Genomic DNA, 16,797 nt, shown 5'->3' with positions numbered 1-16,797 from the left:
CAAGAACTATTGGAGAAGGACGCCAGGGCATATGGCAGCATGGCTTCACTGCCTTAAAGGGGAACGCCTTTTTTTAATGTATTTTTCCAAATAAAAAAAAGCACTTTTTCTGCCTTAACTTTATTTTATTTCAGAGTTATTTTGCAGAAACCTTTCCCTTTTTTTTTGCAATTCTGACATTGATATTCCTAATCCAGGAAAGATCAAGATGAACGGAGTTAATCCCACATACGAAAATATTTAGAAGCTGCTGCTGTTTGCGGAAAAATGGGTAAAAAAAATTGGAATTTATAGGGTTAAATTATTTATTATTTCTCCCCCTTTTTGGTGGAATCCCCACTGATTATAAGAAAAGGTCCCAAAGTTTCTCTATGAATGCAGAGGGAATGTGCGCGTGTGATCAGCGCTCCGTTCACTTCTATGGAGATGGACGTTCTGTCAGTCCCGTAGAAGTGAAGGAGCCGTCCCGCTCTATCGAGGACACATGCCCGCTCGGCTGATGGGAGTGTGAACGGGTGGGTGGGTCACGTAACATTTGTACCTGTCACTTATGTGGGAGGCCTCAGCGTTCAGTTTACTCTCTGCACCTCAGCACCAGGTTTTGGTTTTTTTTGTCGCACTGGCTTCTATGACAGAATGAGAGGCTGGAGCATGACCCCACACAAAGGGAGGCAGTACTATCTGTGCCTGCATAACTTACAGTCAAGGACGGGACGTGATAATATGTAGTTACAACAGGGAAAGATGGAGCCAGTACTATCTGTACCTACATCATTTACAGGCAAGAGAGGGAGGCAGTACTGTCTGTGCCTGTAAAATGTACAAGGTGAGACAGAGACAGCACTATCTGTACCCACATCATTTATGGGGAAGGCAGGGAGGCAGTACTACCTGCAACCACATCATTTACAAAGACAGGCCATAATATGTACTTACAACATTTACAGGCAAGACAGGGAGGCCGTACTGTCTGTGCCTGTATAATGTACAAGGTGAGACAGAGGCACTACAACCTGTACCTACATCATTTATGGGGAAGACAGGGAGGCAGTACTATCTGTACCTACATTACTTACAGGGAAAGACAGGGAGGCAGTACTATCTGGACCTACATTATTTACAGGGAGGCAGTACTATCTGGACCTACATTACTTACACGGAAAGACAGGGAGGCAGTACTATCTGTATTTACATGATTGACAGGGAAGCAGTACTATCTGTACCTACATTATTTACAGGGAAACACAGGGAGGCAGTACTATCTGTACCTACATTACTTACAGGGAAAGACAGGGAGGCAGTACTATCTGGACCTACATTACTTACACGGAAAGACAGGGAGGCAGTACTATCTGTACCTACATTACTTACAGGGAGGCAGTACTATCTGTACCTACATTACTTACAGGGAAACACAGGGAGGCAGTACTATCTGTACCTACATTATTTACAGGGAAACACAGGGAGGCAGTACTATCTGTACCTACATTACTTACAGGGAAAGACGGAGGCAGTACTATCTGTACCTACATTACTTACAGGGAAAGACAGGGAGGCAGTACTATCTGTACCTACATTACTTACAGGGAGGCAGTACTATCTGTACCTACATTACTTACAGGGAGGCAGTACTATCTGTACCTACATTACTTACAGGGAGGCAGTACTATCTGTACCTACATTATTTACAGGGAAACACAGGGAGGCAGTACTATCTGGACCTACATAACTTACATGGAAGATAGGGAGGCAGTACTATGTGTAATTTACAGGAAGAGACAGTAACAATACAAACCAACATAGAGACCAGGAGGCAGTACTGTTTATATGTTACAGAAAGAGGCAGGGAGTTTGTACTATCTGTGCTTACATAATTTACATGGAAATACAAAGAGGCAGTACCAGGTGTACCCACATCATTTACAGGGAAAGACAGGGAGGCCATACTATTTGTATTTATATCATTTACAGGAAGGCAGTACTATCTGTACCTCCATTAGAGAGATGATAGGGAGGCAGTACTATCTGGACCTACATTAGAGAGATGATAGGGAGGCAGTACTATCTGTACCTCCATTAGTTACAGAGATGATAGGGAGGCAGTACTATCTGGACCTCCATTAGTTACAGAGATGATAGGGAGGCAGTACTATCTGGACCTCCATTAGTTACAGAGATGATAGGGAGGCAGTACTATCTGGACCTACATAGTTTATCGATACAGAGGAAGTACCATCTTTACCTGCATAATTTACAAGGTGAGACAGGGAAGCAGTACTATCTGTACCCAAATATACAGGGACGATTGGGAGCCAGTACTATCTGGACCTACATAACTTAGAGGTGCACTGCTGGTCAAATAGGTCACTCACCCATTTTAAGTACGTAATTTAGTGGCTAAGAAATTGGCAGGCGGCAATGTGAGGTCTGGATAAATTCACAGTGCTGCATCCACCCACAGATTAGCGAACTACAAGTACACGACTTTCCTGCTTGTCGGGGTGCGATGGGGACAGAGATCCTAGCCCACTACATTATAATGTGAAGTGCTAGCACCCTCTGCTGGTCACCATATGAACTGCATTTGTGCATAGCAATTTGTATCATGGAGCGGAGCAGTGATGTCGCCTAGGCGCAGCCACAGGAGCCATTTTATAGACAGGCGACCATTCGACAGGAAAGCGAGATTTTTAGTGTCACAAAGGATTTTCCCCCCTTATACTGCCCTGTACAGCACAAGTATTTTTTTTGTGCTTTTTATAAGCACTGAAATGAGGGTATAACACAGAATTCATTAGAATACGGAGCAATCGTTTATTTCTTTCGGCAACGCTGCATATAAAAAAAAAAAAAGTATTTGCTGGAAAACAAGCCAACTCTCTTTACACATAACTGACAGCAATCAGACCACCAGATAATTGATCATTCAGGTGTATCAATAAGGTGCACATAACTCCTACACTATCACCGCTGCAGCCAATCACTAGGCACAGAGGCAGTGGTGAGTAGGCTGCGCAAGATTGCAGAGCCCAGTGATTGGCTGCAGAGGTGATGTAGAATTGGAGTACTGTGCATCTTATCGATATACCTGAATCATCAATGGTGATTGGCTGCAGCGAGAAATGTATAAGGTGATAACCCCAAATTAGTATTTAACAGAAATTTAACCAAGAACTAATTTAAACAATATCTTTATTATAATATTAGGATAAATAAACCAACACAACCCCTTAAAAAACCCTTCTATTGTAGACAGGGTTACCTGGTATGTGTGTACACGGGTAGAGGGGTAGGGTACCTATATAAGATCTGACACCTATGCGTCCCTATAGTGTCCCCTACCTATTTGCGGAGGTTGGCACCCTCTTGGACGCAATGTGGCGCCCCCGCTCCTCGACGACTGACCCTTAATGCCCTATGGATCCCTGGTACACCGTAATTAGGGACACCTAACGACTGCCCACACTTAGGGCCCACACCTAACAAAACACATACCAAATGAAATTTTCACCCAAATACCACAATGTCAAAAAGATACGCCGTAGCAAAAACTTATACGGCACAATAGACAGTCTATTCTAAACCTCCTTCACCGGCTATTATACCCTTGTGCGTCCCTATCCGCACTGCCCTGCCTAACAGCGGAGGTTGGCACCCTCTTGATCGCAAAGTGGCGCCCCCGCTCCTCGGCGGCTGTCCCTTGGATGCCCTTAATAGGTCCCTACAGATAATTGAGTCCCCCTAGGGAAAGGTGCTTATGGGGCTATATTAGTGGGCTATACTCTGAGCACAAGGTCATTGCAGTACCGAAAAGCACAGTGAAGGAGACCTAGTGTCCGCATATACCAGCTATACTAATGATTTATTCACACAAAACAAAAAATAAATAACAATATTCTCTACGTACCAAAGATGCATATACACATTAATGGCATTGCTAGATCAGATAATATATGGTGAAAAGATCAAGATATTAAATGATTAAAAACTCTGGTGCACTTATCTGTGCCCGGATCTCGCCTCTACGCGTTTCCCCCCCATGATATGGTTCCTCAGGAGGCACATGGGAAAAAGAACCGTGTGTTACCACATCGGTGATATGCTGTGCCTGGTTGTAGGTGCACCATATATTATCTGATCTAGCAATGCCATTAATGTGTATATGCATCTTTGGTACGTAGAGAATATTGTTATTTATTTTTTGTTTTGTGTGAATAAATCATTAGTATAGCTGGTATATGCGGACACTAGGTCTCCTTCACTGTGCTTTTCGGTACTGCAATGACCTTGTGCTCAGAGTATAGCCCACTAATATAGCCCCATAAGCACCTTTCCCTAGGGGGACTCAATTATCTGTAGGGACCTATTAAGGGCATCCAAGGGACAGCCGCCGAGGAGCGGGGGCGCCACTTTGCGATCAAGAGGGTGCCAACCTCCGCTGTTAGGCAGGGCAGTGCGGATAGGGACGCACAAGGGTATAATAGCCGGTGAAGGAGGTTTAGAATAGACTGTCTATTGTGCCGTATAAGTTTTTGCTACGGCGTATCTTTTTGACATTGTGGTATTTGGGTGAAAATTTCATTTGGTATGTGTTTTGTTAGGTGTGGGCCCTAAGTGTGGGCAGTCGTTAGGTGTCCCTAATTACGGTGTACCAGGGATCCATAGGGCATTAAGGGTCAGTCGTCGAGGAGCGGGGGCGCCACATTGCGTCCAAGAGGGTGCCAACCTCCGCAAATAGGTAGGGGACACTATAGGGACGCATAGGTGTCAGATCTTATATAGGTACCCTACCCCTCTGCCCGTGTACACACATACCAGGTAACCCTGTCTACAATAGAAGGGTTTTTTAAGGGGTTGTGTTGGTTTATTTATCCTAATATTATAATAAAGATATTGTTTAAATTAGTTCTTGGCTAAATTTCTGATTGGCTGCAGCGGTCACATGTTGTAGATGGGATGTCAACGCTGCATTCCTGTATCAGAAGCCAGTAATCCTCGCCAAAACTTGACAACTCCTTTAAAGACCTTTTCCTTCTATTTTAGCCACATATTAATGTTCATTTTTGGTCTTCGCTCCTTAGAGCACACGGACAGGTCAGCGCCAGGATCACATTTATTCCAGTCTTCTTTATCAAACAGGTCATATAAATTGCAGGAATTTTTTTTTTATTATTTTAACCAAAGGCTGCTTGTGTGATTGCACCAATCTGTGGGACTAGCAAAACAAAGGCTCTTTGGGACATAAATCAAGGATTTCCCAACTTCTTAAGACATCCCATCTAATGCGAGAAGGAAAAAATATTGCATTGTGTTTTTTCTGGCAAGACACCTTTGCTTTTTTTTTTTATAATTAAGTAATTGGGTTTGTTTTTTGTAGCCCAATAGGGGTTTGTTTGTCCACTTTGGGGCCAATTTATTTATTTTTTTTTTAATTACTTGAAAGGCTAAAAATCATTTTTGCAAATGGGTGTGATTAAAAATATTTTGCAGATGTTCCCCATGAAAAATGTTTAATAAAAAGATTCTGATTATAAAAAAAATATATAATATTTTGCGCACTGCAACTTCGATGAGGAAAGAGAGGAGGTATTAAAAAGACAGATCAGAATTACAAACTCGGCTGTCATCAGAATGAGCTCACCGACAGATTCTAAGTTAACTCATTCTGCAGCATGAGCTGGAGGAACTAAACCGTGCAAAATGTTTAATGAAGCCAAATTACAAAAATGTTTTCTTTAGAAACAAATCCATTTGTAGACTAACAGCTTGGTCTTTCACGCCACTTCAGCGGTGACAACTCATCAGTTATGCAACTTTTTATTTTTACTCGGACCAATCTGGAAAACCCCTTTAAGGTGGATATACTCCGCCGGACCCGCACATATTTATGGGGGAATTTACGACTAACACGTGTCCAAGGGCAAAGAAGACTTGGACTTGTTGGATGACAGGACGCCGATCTCGGAAGATAAGCTGCCGCCAGGCGATTCTGACCCATAAATAGGATTAAATTTGGCCAAAAATTGCCAAGAGTGTCCCCAGGTATGTAAGCCTTCAGACCGCGTTACTGTACCGAACCGAACACCGATCCCCCCACGATCCTTCTGACCTAAAGCCAGGATCTACCTAGAAATGAACAGACAGAAATGCAAACGTTTGGCGTACAGAACTTTAAATTCATTGTCATTTATTCACAGCAGGAAAAAAAATATATATTTTACACGGCTTGGATTGAGGTAGGGTCGCTTTTTTTTTTTTTTTACAAATCTATTCAAACAATGGGACATGGTGGAAAATCAAGCTTTTCCGCATAGTGCCAATTTTAAAAAAAAAAAATCCACAAAAAAAATCTGAAAAAGTCTAGTTTAAAAAAGCAACAAAAAAAAAAATCTAAAGAGCTGGTAAAAAAAAAAATGCAAAGAGAGCAGCGTCCGCGAGGTTAGATGTGACGACTCGTCCTTCAGTTTTGCAAGTATCCACAGACCTGATGTCTCCTCCACATTCGGGACATACGGTATTTGTCACTGACGTGCTGCCGATAGTGGAGGGGGTGAGAGATAAAAGATCGACTAGTTAAGAAAGGGATTTTTTTTTTTTTTTTTAAATGGTTAGATCCTAAGTAGTAAATCAGACCCAGCAATTTTCACTTTCGGAGTCTGAAGCACTTCGCCTGTCCCGGTTAAGTAGTGCTGGAGGGTCAACTTAAAATAAAGACACTGTTAACCATCACCCTATCTATAACCTGATACCCCCAATAATAAAGTGATACCTCATTTAGTCACAACGTGATATAGTGACAGTAGTGGTTGACTACCATGTACCATAAAGCAACAATAGGAACATTACCTTGCAGTAAACGCCCATATAAATACTTACAGTGGATGAAAGATGAAGCATCCCTCATTGTATAGTCTGCAGTTATGGGGTTTTTTTTGCCCTCTGTTTGCATCCAATGCTTCCCAAGAGCAGTGCATTGCAAGAGCTCAGATAACCGCTAGTCTTTTTTATGCAAAATTCAACTTTGTAGATTAGCACAGGAAAAAATTGATTTATTGGAAAATTGGAGCTTTGGAATTGCCATTTATCATGTCCCATGCATCTCCCTATCCTTGCACTGGTCCAAAATAATAATAATAATAATAATAATAATAAAAAAACACCTCCCCATAGACACCATTGTTGATTGCTCATATTATACAGAAAAAAAATAAGTTTAAAAAGAAATATGGCTGGAAGGTGAAAGCATAGGGCCAGTGAGATTTCACACTCCTTCCCACTATTGCTAAAGTGCAGGCTCGGGCAGAGGAGTCCTTTCTCCTACTTAGTAAACCGTGGTTATATGAGCAGCAATTTGCTGTGTTAACCCATCTGAGGCAGGCAAGTAGTATCTGGGATTAGAATCTAAACCACCAAGGCCCACGTCACCATCCAATGCGGCTGGGAGTGCAGGCGACACCGTCTTCTCCGGCTACATAGGCACAGCCTTGCCCTAAGTTCACAGTACCCTAATTTCCATCCAATTAATGGCTAAATGCCTATTAGATAAATAAAAATTAAAAAAAAAAAGTATTTGCAATGTGGTCACAACACACAGATTTGTACAAATATTTCCTTTATAAAGCTCTGATGTAAAAATCAAAGGATCAATATATTAGGTGTGGCACAGTTTTCCGTTATTTACACAGCAAGTTCGCTTACATTACATGGAAAATACAAATGAACACAGGCGACGGCGGGCGAGCTCTGTGCAGCATTACACGGCAGCGGGAGGTTTGGCTTTGGCCTCCTCCTTTTCAGTCTCTTTGTCTTTACTTTTCTTGGATTTCTTTTTTTTGTGTTTGTGTTTCTGGCCCTTCTCAGTCTCTGACTCGTTGCCCGTGTGCTTCTTATGCTTCTTGTGTTTCTTATGCTTCTTGTGTTTCTTCTTTTCCTTCTTCCTTTTCTTTTTGTCCGGGCTGCCCGTTGAGCTTACACTACTGCTTCGACTAGCAGTATCGCCGGCCGGACTGTGGCTACGGCTTCTGCTGGCGGCCGGACTGCTGGCGCTTGTAGCGGGCAAAGTACTATTGGCCGTATCTGTAGCGGCCGTGCGCTCGTCGTCCTTGTTTTTGGGTTCCTGAGGGTCGTCTTGTTTGACAGAGGCCTCGCTATCGCTTTCATTGTAATCGGGCACAAATGAGGCCTCGTCGGCGTCTCTCGTTAAATCTGTGGAGAGCCGTGTGGTGCGGCTTTGAGGAACCTTGGTCTTCTCGGAGGTGGCTTCCTTGTCCGTTTTTACCTCCGGCGAGGAACGTTTGGAGTGAGATGATTTTTTATCACCCGTGTCTTCTGAAATTTTTGATTTAGAAGTATTCTTCTCCTTCCCTCTCTCACTACTCCTGTCAGATGGCACCGGATCAGCATTGGACGGCCGCTTAGACTCTGAGGACTTCTGGTCCGTTCTTGGTTTGCGTTCCTGACCGGGGCTGTGGCTGCCGCTCTTTGAGTCTCTCGGGGTTTTCTTAGGTTCTCTAGAGGAATCTCTGGCTCTGACTTTTTGGGAGCTGGATGATGAATCTTTGCTCTTGGCAGGAGATTCCTTTCTCCGCTCATCCTTCCTCCTGGATCCCGTGTGCTCCCGACTGTCATGATCTGACTTTTTCTCTTTGCCTTCACTGTCCGGCTTCTTTTCCTTCGCCTTGCTATCATGCTCAGGTCGTCTTTCTCGATCTCTGCTTTCCTGGTCTTGTTTCCGGTCTCGTTCCTTGCTGCCATGTTCTTGCCTCCTTTCCCAATCCTTGCTGTCATGTTCAGCTTTCCTCTCCCGGGAATCGTGTTCTTGCTTCTTGTCGTGATCGCTCTTTTTGTCTTTGTCTCTGCTGTCATGCTCGCTCTTTCGGTCTCGGTCATGATCTTTCTTCTCCCGCTCTCTGCTCTCATAGTCTTGCTTTCGGTCTCTACTGTCCCCATGGTCGGACTTCTTCTCACGAGTGGGAGTAATGTCTTTGTTGGAGCTGCCACGTCCAGATTCCTGTTTTTCAGATGACCGGTCCTTCGAGGACTGTTGGTTGCGTTCAGAGCTGCTGTCATTTTGGGAACTTCCTTTTCTTTTATCAGAAGATTCCTTTTCAGTTGCAGGACTCTCCTTATCTTTTGATCTATTCTTGGTCTGGGTAACTGTAGTTTCCTTGGTGGATTTGCCATCTTGTGGAGTCCCTTCACTTGCCGGCTTCCCTTCCTTTTCTGGCAACGTGACAGAAGATGCTGGTTTGGATATAACGCTCATCGGCTTTCCCGTATTGGACGCTCCTTGCGTGTCCTTAGCATCATCGTCCTCAGACTCAAACTCGTCCTTGTCCCATTTTGACTGTGGTACTTGAATCATTATTATGACATCTTCCGGTGGAGCCGTACTATCGTTGTTATACTCTTCTAAGGTCTTAATAACCGTTCTTTTGGCATCCTGTTTTTCTTCCGCTTTCCGGACAGGACTTCCACCTGTGGAGCTGGTGCTGTAGAAAGAAAAATTTAAGAAATTACTACAAACTAACACTTCCAAAACACAACGTCACTGCCAAATATCTATGTTCTATAGAAGCATACAAAAATACTTAAAAAAAAGAAGAAAAAAAAAGAAAGTACATTAGAAGTCTTTGTTCACATCACATTTATGGTCACCATTAAAGGTGTATTTTGAAAAACACTTCAACATATATGTCCTCACCGTCACCCATCTTGACCTTGTGGCATTTTCCGATAGTCATCATGAGCGCTGAAATCCCCGGGCCACTCACATTGGGCCGGGGCTTCCTTCTTCATGAGGCCCAGGACCTCATGGTGATTTGGACGGTGATCTGAAGACGCAGCGAGGACCGGATGGGTGATGGTGGAGAAGCAGAGGGGCCAGATCGGTGAGGAGAGTATAAGGATTTTTTTTGGTTTTTTTAAACATATTACGTTTATTAAACTGGGGTTACTAGATAAGTAGTCCTGTACTTAAATAATGGATGGCACTTCAAGATAAGTAGACCAACAAGAAGTCTTGCTGTGATTAGACAGCAGACTACATGAAGAGAACCAAAAGTTTCAATTTAAAATTTGACATTTATTGATAAATATTTAAAAAGATAAAAGACACAAAACATCAATACCTCAAAATACCCAGTAGAGGGCACCAGAAGACCTAGCTATATACATATTTATATGCATTTGGTCTTTAATACATACTTTGGGTAGGTCTTCTGGTGCCCCCTACTGGGTATTTTGAGGTATTGATGTTTTGTGTCTTTTATCTTTTTTAATATTTATCAATAAATGTCAAATTCTAAATTGAAATTTTTGGTTCTCTTCATGTAGTCTGCTGTCTAACCACAGCAAGACTTCTAGTTGTTCGTTTTATTAAATTGGGGTCTGCAGAGAGACCCCAGAGCTTAACAAAACCTTAAATTTGGCTGGATGTAGAGATCCCAAATCCTTCCTACCTGGTATAATCCACCAAGGTGGATCCATCAGCAGCAGGAACCTTCTTTCTCACTTTCCCCTTCCCACGTTCAGTTTTCGGTTTGGCGGGGGCAGCCGGCTCGTTTTTCTCTTGCGCTTCTTCTATTCCACCAGCAGCTTCGGAGTTTGTGATTTTTTTCCCAGTCTCACGATTCAGTTTGATTTTTTTCACAGTCACCGTTGACGTAGGAGTTTTGTCCGTCTCGGGAACCTTCTCGGGTTTGACGAGCTCGGCCTCAGATTTCAGTTTGGCAGCTGGGGGTTTCAGAGTCTCGGTGGGCTCAACTTTTATATTCTTCACAGGTTTCTCCTGCTCTTTTTCCGCAGGTTTTTCGTCAAGTTTTCTTTTGCGTTTATCGGGTTTAGACTCTGCCGTTCGGGGTTTTTCGGAAGCTTTTTTAGATTTTTCTTCCTTAATTTGGGGCTTGTCCAACTTTGAGTCCTTTGCGTGGTCCTTTTTGCTTTTTTCATCTTTTGTCTGTTTATTATCCTGACTGTCTTTCGTTGCCTTGGCCTGGACTTTACGAGGCACCGAGGTTTTATCATCTCTTTGGCTAGATGTATGCTTTGAACCCTCGTTCTTCTGAGTTTCCTCTTTGACCTTTTTCGAGGATGGCTCAGTGCTTGCAGATTTCACTTTTTCTCCATCTCCTGCCTTTTCAACCTTGACTACCTTGGACGCAGTTTCTTTCTTGGGCGGGTTAACGACATCAACCTTACGTTTGGTCTTATCTACTTTTGCTTTGGGTTTTTCTCGTTTGTCCTTGTCAGAGGCCGGCTTGAGCGCAATCGACTCGGCATCCATGGGCTCGTCTCTAACTGGGGTGGCATCATCCTTGCTGGTGGTCACAAACGTATGTTCAGTTCTTTTGCCGTCATCGTCTCGGTGTTTTCTGGATCCATCATTTCCAGTCTTGGAAACGCCTTCGTTTTCTTCTTTCCGTCTCTTTCTGTGTTTCTTATGCTTGTTTACCCTGGAGTCTCCAGATGGGATTAAAGGTTCCTTTTCTTTTGATTTTCTAGTTTCCTTTACGTGTGGATCCCGTGGTAGAAGCTTCTCCGGATAACCACTAACTAAAGGAGGGCGCAGTCGGGGTAGTAAAGGTGGAGGATAATTGTCTCTATGGCCACGATTATAATCCGACTGATCTCTTCGAGCCGGAGGCTGAAGGAGAAATCTATTGTCGGGGAAGTTTTCCCTACCAATGGGCGACCTCGGTCTCGGAATAATATTCATTGCGCATCCTTTATAATACTTCTCGTACCAGTCCCTGTAACTACGTTCCCATTCCCTATAGGCTTCTTTTTCATAAGGATCTCTCATATCTGGCTGTCTGCCATACATAGCTTTGATGTCATACGGCGGGAATTCACGAAAGCGGTTTGCGTAATCTCGTTCGCCTTCCACTTGTGGAAGCAGTCGCTTATTGGCGGGAGAAGGTGGTCTGTAGGGCGGGGATCTCGATCGAGAGTGAAATCTTCTGTATGGAGATCTTGACCTGGAACGAGGATATCCGTGAGATCGGGACCGGGAACGGTAAGTACGTCCCTTTCCGTGGGCTTTCCTCTGGTACGAAGGAGATCGCGACAATGACCGAGAACGTGAACGACTGAAAGACCGGGAATAAGAACGTGACCTTGAAGAGCCAGATCGTGATTTAGAATAGGAGTAGGAACTTTTAGAGTAAGAAGATCCAGAGTAAGGAGATTTGGACCTACAAAAAACAAGAAAAAAGTATTAAAAAGCATGCGCACAGACACACACAAATACATATATATATATTATTACATCTACAAAACATGCATGCATTACATATAACCCAACCTGGAAGGTCAGGCAAAACCATCAGACATATGGAGTTGGGGTATGATTGATTGAACTTTTTCTTACATGTGATAGACAAAATCCTGAAAATGTACACGGAAGAAAAAAAACAAAAAACGCAAGGGATGATAAAGTTCCAATACACCCCAACAAAAAGAAAAACACTGATCATGCTTTAGAGCTTTTCTCTCTCCTCTTACCTGGAATAGGATCGCTTCCGCTCTTTTTGTATTTTCTTGTATTCCAGCAGTTCTTTCGCAAAGTCGTTTGCAAATTCCTCAAGTTTTGATTTCTTCTTCTCTCTATAGGAAAGTGTATAATTACAGAAAAAAAGAAAAACAAAAAAGGTAAAGAAAAAAAAGTCAACATGCAAGTTGCTGTCTTTATAAGAGAAAAGAGAGCTATATGCATAGTTGTCTCGAGTGTTCGGTTTCAGGATATTGTCTTATCACGGAATCAATTAATAGATGCAAATTAGTTATAGAATAATTAACTTTTTTTTTATTGACTACACATGCACGTGTCCAGTGGACAGACCCCGATTACAAGGATTTATCACTTACTGGACCGTTTCAATAAAATCAGTGTTTTATCAGCAGTAGATCATCACTGCAGGACTAGATGTCTTGTTCCTTCTAGTCCAACCACGCCCCCAACCACTGATTGGCAGCTTTCGGTGTACATTGACATAAAGCAGCCAATCAATGGTGTGGGCGGGGATATACACAAAAAATCTGCCAATCAGTGGTGTGGGAGGGGTTATATGAGGCTCAGTATTTTGAGAGAGTAAGAGTTTTGTCTCAGTGATGCGTTACAGCCAATTTCTCAGGACCTGGTGTCCCCAGTGCAATATATCATGGCACTTTTATATAGTACCTCTGTAACCAGACTTTCCCACACTGTGCACAGTTTAACCTCAAACAAACGTACGCTTTAGTTTTTTCTTACAATTCCTGAACTTGCAGCTGTCCATTCAATCCCATACTTACTCCTCCTTCAGTCGCCGCTGCTCTCTGTAGAACTCCTCCTTAGAGAGCGGTGGTGCCAGGGACTGGGCAGGAATAGTGTTCGCATGTGCTGCCTGAACGGCCGGATTGACCCACGGGGCAGACACAGTAGCAGGCGCGGAGGGGAAGCCTGGGGGTGGAACGTTGTAGCCAGCTGCGGGAGGCTGTCCAGGTGGGAACTGTGGCGGGAACTGAGGTGGTGGCACACCAGGAGGCAACTGAAGACCATGGGGTGGCGGTGGAGGAAAGATGGGCGCCGGTGGTGGAACATATACTGGACCCGAGGATGGCAAAGGCGGTACTTGGTTTCTCGGTGGACGATCATTGTGAGGATGACGGCCACGGCTATGTCTAGAGGGAAAGAAGAAAAAAAAATCTGAAAAAATAACATTCCTCAAATCATATGTAATGAAGTGCAGTTCTCCAATCCAATGTGATGGTCTCCAGTTCTCCACGGCTGCGGCACCATCATCACCCTCAGGATTGGTGGGGGGGTCCCAGATCATTAATTGCTGGTTTATGTTACTCCTTTGAGAAAGCTAAAAGTTATTATATACTTAGTCCAATATCATATCACTGACCCGTCCCATCCCATGTGCGGCCGTGGTCCAGAAGGTCTCGGTATATTGGCTCTCATCAGTGGCGCTGTGAAATAAAAAAAAATATAGCCGTTTAATATTCGTAAAAAACAAAACAAAAACAATGATAGTTGTATCAGGGCAAGAAATACGTGCATCCTATAAAGTGCATTAATAAACTGCTGGCAGCTGAAGATCCTCACGACACCAGCAAGGAGCTCAGTCTGCAGGTAAAATCGTCCTCGACCTTGTAAGAAGCGCAGGGCGTGAACGGGAGAGGAGAGGGGCCGACAAAGCTCCCCCTACCACAGCTAAACTTTTTGCTCTTGCTGATGACATCTCAATTTTCTAGCTTTTAAACAGAGATATTCTAGTGTCCATATTAATCCTTCGATGCCAGAATTCCCTCAGTAATACTCAAACTTCAAGAACTGGAAATCTTTTACCCTACAGCTAGACCTCAGCTTCCAAACTTCGACCACCACAGGAGTCTATGTGATCGAAGTTCAGCTGACCCCATCCGACACTGCAGCCACAATACAGAAGCTAAAATAATGGCAGAAAATCGGAAACTATTAATGTGCTTTCTAACCAGTACGTACTCAGAGGAGGGAGGTGGTGAGCAGAAGGTGGCATCTGTCCAAGCACTGGAACGTGGAAGCCCTGGGGGAAAAAAACCCATTTAGGACCATTTTTTGCCATTTTGAGCTAACATAAGCCCACGTCTAGTACAGGCTGTAAAGACTCACTTTGTCTCCCAGGGGGTTATTGTTGGGCAGTGGTAAGTTGCTCGACGATGTCCCGGAAGAAGAACTAGCACGAGATCCTTCACGGGAACCTTCACGCTTTTCATGACTGATAAAAAGTAATTAGAAAAAAAAATATTTAGGAAACTAATTATAACATTCCATCCTGTGTATGAGATTGTATGAAACCGCTCAGTCACTAAGACTATGTGCACACGTTGCAGATTTGGGTGCAGAATTTTCTGTACATAATCTGCATCTCCTGGCAGAAAACGCAGGTGCAGATTTGATGCGTTTTTCTTGCGGATTTCGTGCGTTTCTCCTGTGGATTTCTATAATGGAATGGGTGCAGAAACGCTGCAGATCCGCACAAAAGTAGTGACATGCTCCTTCTCTCAATCCGCTGCGTTTTCTGTGCAGATTTTTCCGCACCATTAGCACAGCATTTTTTTTCCTATTGATTTACATTGTACTGTAAATTACTTTGCTGATCTGCAGTGCTTCTGCGCGGAAAAAAACGCTGTGGATCCACAGTAAATCCGCATCGTGTGCGCATAGCCTTAAGAAAATGTAATCTGTCCCGGCTTATTCTGCAAAAACGAGTAATATGTCCAAGACCAACTTACTGATACGTAGATTCTCGCTCTGGTTTCTCTCTCTCCTTTTTGACAGGTACCGGTGGCAATGCAGGCTCTGTAGGGGGCGCCACAGGCGGAGGCTGGGAATTGGCCTGTGTTGTGCTGGGCGCAGCAGACGTGGTAGTGGTAGTAGCAGCAGCAGGGTTTTGGGATGATGACGTCGGAGTAGGCGCAGAAGTAGTGGGAGCGATAAGAGGATCTTGCTGGCGAGATTGAGCAGGCCGCGTTGGCTGCGGGGCGCTACGTTGCGGCTGAGCCGCTTGCTGCTGCTGTTGCCGCTGCTGGGAAGTAGCCTGTTGCTTACGGATCCTCTTTGTATAACCAGTTTCATTTTTAAAATTATTCACAGCCTAAAAAGCAGCAAAATTAGTGATTGAGTAACGAGGAAGAAGTTATGAAATACAGAAATATCATTATATATATATATATATATATATATATATATATATATATATATATATATATATAAATTTACAGCACCTGACGTAAGAATTTATTGGCAATTAAGTTATCAGGAGAGACATCGGTCTGATGACAAGTGGGGCACATGTGGTCCTCCGATTCCAGTAGTGAAGTGCGGATACCTGAATGTGGAAGGTTAAAAAAAAAAAAAAAAATACAGATTCAGAATTCAGAGCAAAATTACAGCCAGGATCTCCGTAATGCGAGAAATAACATTTAACAGTTTATAACGATAATACATTAAGAACCTAAGAGACAGGAAAGCGTTAACCCTCACTGGCTGTCCAAAATCGGACCCGCCATATCAATGTATCCCCCCGATGATCAGTTGTCCGGTGCCCCCATACTCAGTGGCAATATTGGGAGGTTGGGTTGACGTTCGACTAATGTGTATTTGGTACTTTAATCATATAAATAAAATTACAAAATATCCCCCCACCCATCGCTAAACCAAACACAGATCCTCTGTGATGGGGGGAGAGTGGGTGATAACATGAAGAAAAGCTCCATTATTCATAACGTCAGTGATCACCGTAACAGACGGGCATTGGTAAAAAAAAAAAAAAAAAGTGATAACACAAGGAAAAGTTCTTGTGTCCCTTAGATTCATTATTTGGGTGATACCATGAGAAAAGTTCCTGTATGCCATAAGGCACATTATTTTCACTCCATTCGCTATGATCTAGGGACAATTTTGACCCCCCCACAGTGATGAGGTAAAAAAGATGGGCAGAGAACGAGACGTCGATATACTCACATTCATCACAATAGCTGTTTCCACAGCAGGGGATAACGACGGCATCGCTCATCATATCTTTACAGATCATACACAGGAGCTCGTCGGGGATGGGGTCTTCCTCCTCAGACGAGGACGACTGGGCCTCAGGAAGAAACGGAGGCTTTTCCTTCTTGCCCATAGCGTATGCCACTCTGTAATATAATAAATGGTTTACTAAGGGAAACCCTGGTAATTACCTTTAAAAGAATTTTAAAACACAGGGCCACTCTTGTTCATAGGTTATATCTGGTATTGCAGTTAAACATCCCATATAGGAAACACTT

General features: G+C 43.4%; 1 protein-coding gene and 1 long non-coding RNA gene across 8 annotated transcripts in view; one reads left to right on the top strand and one right to left on the bottom strand.

Annotated features, from left to right (window-relative positions):
* The window catches only part of LOC143785557 (uncharacterized), a 202,310-nt gene that overhangs the window by 35,834 nt on the left and 149,679 nt on the right, over window positions 1-16,797 (top strand). The window lies entirely within an intron of this gene.
* RBBP6 (RB binding protein 6, ubiquitin ligase) overlaps window positions 4,941-16,797 on the bottom strand; it is a 35,420-nt gene continuing 23,563 nt past the window's right edge. For 2 of the 6 annotated variants that reach the window (XM_077274477.1, XM_077274478.1), the window contains exons 8-17: window positions 16,493-16,665; window positions 15,754-15,857; window positions 15,262-15,623; window positions 14,639-14,744; window positions 14,492-14,552; window positions 13,893-13,956; window positions 13,294-13,662; window positions 12,505-12,627; window positions 10,461-12,194; window positions 4,941-9,491 (exon numbers count right to left, since the gene is read on the bottom strand). In XM_077274477.1, coding sequence (XP_077130592.1) covers window positions 7,754-9,491; window positions 10,461-12,194; window positions 12,505-12,627; window positions 13,294-13,662; window positions 13,893-13,956; window positions 14,492-14,552; window positions 14,639-14,744; window positions 15,262-15,623; window positions 15,754-15,857; window positions 16,493-16,665 — 4,834 coding nt within the window. In that variant the 3' untranslated portion in view covers window positions 4,941-7,753. The remainder of the gene's footprint in view (window positions 9,492-10,460; window positions 12,195-12,504; window positions 12,628-13,293; window positions 13,663-13,892; window positions 13,957-14,491; window positions 14,553-14,638; window positions 14,745-15,261; window positions 15,624-15,753; window positions 15,858-16,492; window positions 16,666-16,797) is intronic. The other 4 variants (XM_077274479.1, XM_077274480.1, XM_077274481.1 and 1 more) reach the window with 2 other exon arrangements.

This window comes from Ranitomeya variabilis, chromosome 7 (genome assembly GCF_051348905.1).
Source record: "Ranitomeya variabilis isolate aRanVar5 chromosome 7, aRanVar5.hap1, whole genome shotgun sequence".
NCBI classification, from domain to species: domain Eukaryota; kingdom Metazoa; phylum Chordata; class Amphibia; order Anura; family Dendrobatidae; genus Ranitomeya; species Ranitomeya variabilis.
This window is presented reverse-complemented; position numbering and strand designations above follow the sequence as displayed.